The sequence below is a fragment of the Sciurus vulgaris genome (assembly GCF_902686455.1).
Source record: "Sciurus vulgaris genome assembly, chromosome: 11".
Taxonomy (NCBI): Eukaryota; Metazoa; Chordata; class Mammalia; order Rodentia; family Sciuridae; genus Sciurus; species Sciurus vulgaris.
This window is the reverse complement of record NC_136472.1, coordinates 19188231-19190191: the sequence shown is the minus strand read 5'-3', so window position 1 is coordinate 19190191 and position 1961 is coordinate 19188231. Positions and strand designations below refer to the sequence as shown.

General features: G+C 39.1%; 1 protein-coding gene across 1 annotated transcript; it reads left to right on the top strand.

Annotated features, from left to right (window-relative positions):
- Window positions 1-207: 207 nt before the first annotated feature.
- On the top strand, window positions 208-1149 carry LOC306638429 (olfactory receptor 5L1-like; the record flags this gene model as incomplete). The annotated part of the gene is made up of 1 exon (XM_079101716.1): window positions 208-1149. The coding sequence occupies one exon, from the start codon at window positions 208-210 to the stop codon at window positions 1147-1149; it is 942 nt and encodes a 313-aa protein (XP_078957842.1).
- Between the last annotated feature and the right edge of the window lie 812 nt (window positions 1150-1961).

Genomic DNA, 1961 nt, shown 5'->3' with positions numbered 1-1961 from the left:
ACTCTTGATGGTTAAATTCATTTCAACAGTGAACTCTTCTGAGATACACAATTTAGATTATTTGCATAATTATGTAATATTTCCAAATTTAGCAGTTATGTTTCTTTCACAATCCATGAATACATGTGTTTAAGAGTATGATAATTTCTTTTCTCTCCTGAACTAGCAAAAAATTACCATGTTTTTCTAAACCTGATTTCTGGTAAAATGGCCAAGGAAAACTGTTCCACTATGACAGAGTTCATTCTCCTGGGATTGTCAGATGTCCCCGAGCTGAGAGTCCCTCTCTTCCTGGTGTTCCTTCTCATCTACGGAGTCACAGTTCTGGCCAACCTGGGCATGGTTGCACTGATCCAGCTCAGCTCTCACCTGCACACTCCCATGTACTTTTTCCTCAGCCACTTGTCCTTTGTGGACTTCTGCTATTCCTCAATCATAGTGCCCGAAATGCTGGCCAACATCTTTACCAAGGACAAAGCCATTTCTTTCCAGGGCTGCATGGTGCAACTCTATTTATTTTGTACTTATGCAATCACAGAGGTCTTCCTGCTGGCAGTGATGGCCTATGACCGCTTTGTGGCCATCTGCAACCCACTGCTGTACATGGTCATCATGTCCCAGAAGCTCTGTGCAGAGCTGGTTTCTGGTTGTTATCTCTATGCATCTATTTGCTCTATGATTCACCTGTGCTTAACTCTTGAGATCCCAGGTTACAAGTCAAATGTGATCAACCACTTCTGTGATCTACCCCCACTCTTGAATCTTGCTTGCTCTGATGTCACTGTGAATGAAGTGCTGCTCTTCATTGTGGTCAATTTCAATGAGGTCATTACCATCACCATCATCCTCACCTCCTACCTGTTCATCCTCATCACCATTCTGAAGATGCGCTCTGCAGAGGGGAGGTGCAAAGCTTTTTCCACCTGTGCCTCCCACCTCACAGCCATCGTCATCTTCCATGGAACAATCCTGTTCATTTATTGCCAGCCCAGTTCTGGTGCGAGTCTGGACATTGACAAAGTGACCACAGTCTTCTACACTGTGGTGATCCCCATGCTGAACCCCCTAATCTACAGCCTCAGAAACAAGGATGTGAAAGAAGCTCTCAGAAAAGTGGTGGACTCCAAAATATTATGCCAGGCAATTTAATAAAGCATAATTTGTAATCAGGGTGAATAGATGGGCCTAGGAGTTGGAAAGCGGAAGATGAGGGGGTGGTAGGCAGGTATGAGAGAGTCTTTTGGTTCTCTAATCTTTGTGCATTTTCAATTCATAAAGACAGGATTCAGCATTTTCAAAAGTTGCAGATTATTGATATGTTTGTCTTCAATTTGTAATATTGTAAAGTGGTATAAGTAGTAGCACTCTTAGGACATGAATGTTTAACTTGTTTTGATCTATCATGTACTTTAATGAAGAACTCACAAGTCATTTGTTTCAGGAATCTTTAGGGAAAACATAATATTTTAGAAACTTAAATTCCTGATATCTATAATAAAGAACAACTTCTTGTCAACTAGTTTATGCAAGCATGAGAATTCCATACATTCACATATTTTGTTAATTGTTATTTTTTTCTTCTTATTTCCTTTATTGCCGTGGTAGTTCTTGCAATGTCCATTATTTTTAGAACTCCACACATTATTTTATTTGATAAATGGAGACAATATTCATTTCACAAGAATATTAGAATAAATAAATTATGTGTCTTCTGCAAGCATCTATTATAACTCCTTATATATAATTCATTCTATCTCTTTCTCTGTGGGTTCTGCCTCATGTCTCTTCCTCATTATTAGTCACTGAATCACCATTATTATGAGCAGGTGCATCTATTACTTAGCCTTCTTTTTCACTTTTTCTTACCTTCTGATTTTCATGCTACCCCTTCAATATATTGTGGATTAAATGTGTACTGTACCTTGTAAGCGCATAACCCTAACTTTCTTTCTGTTTCTTCC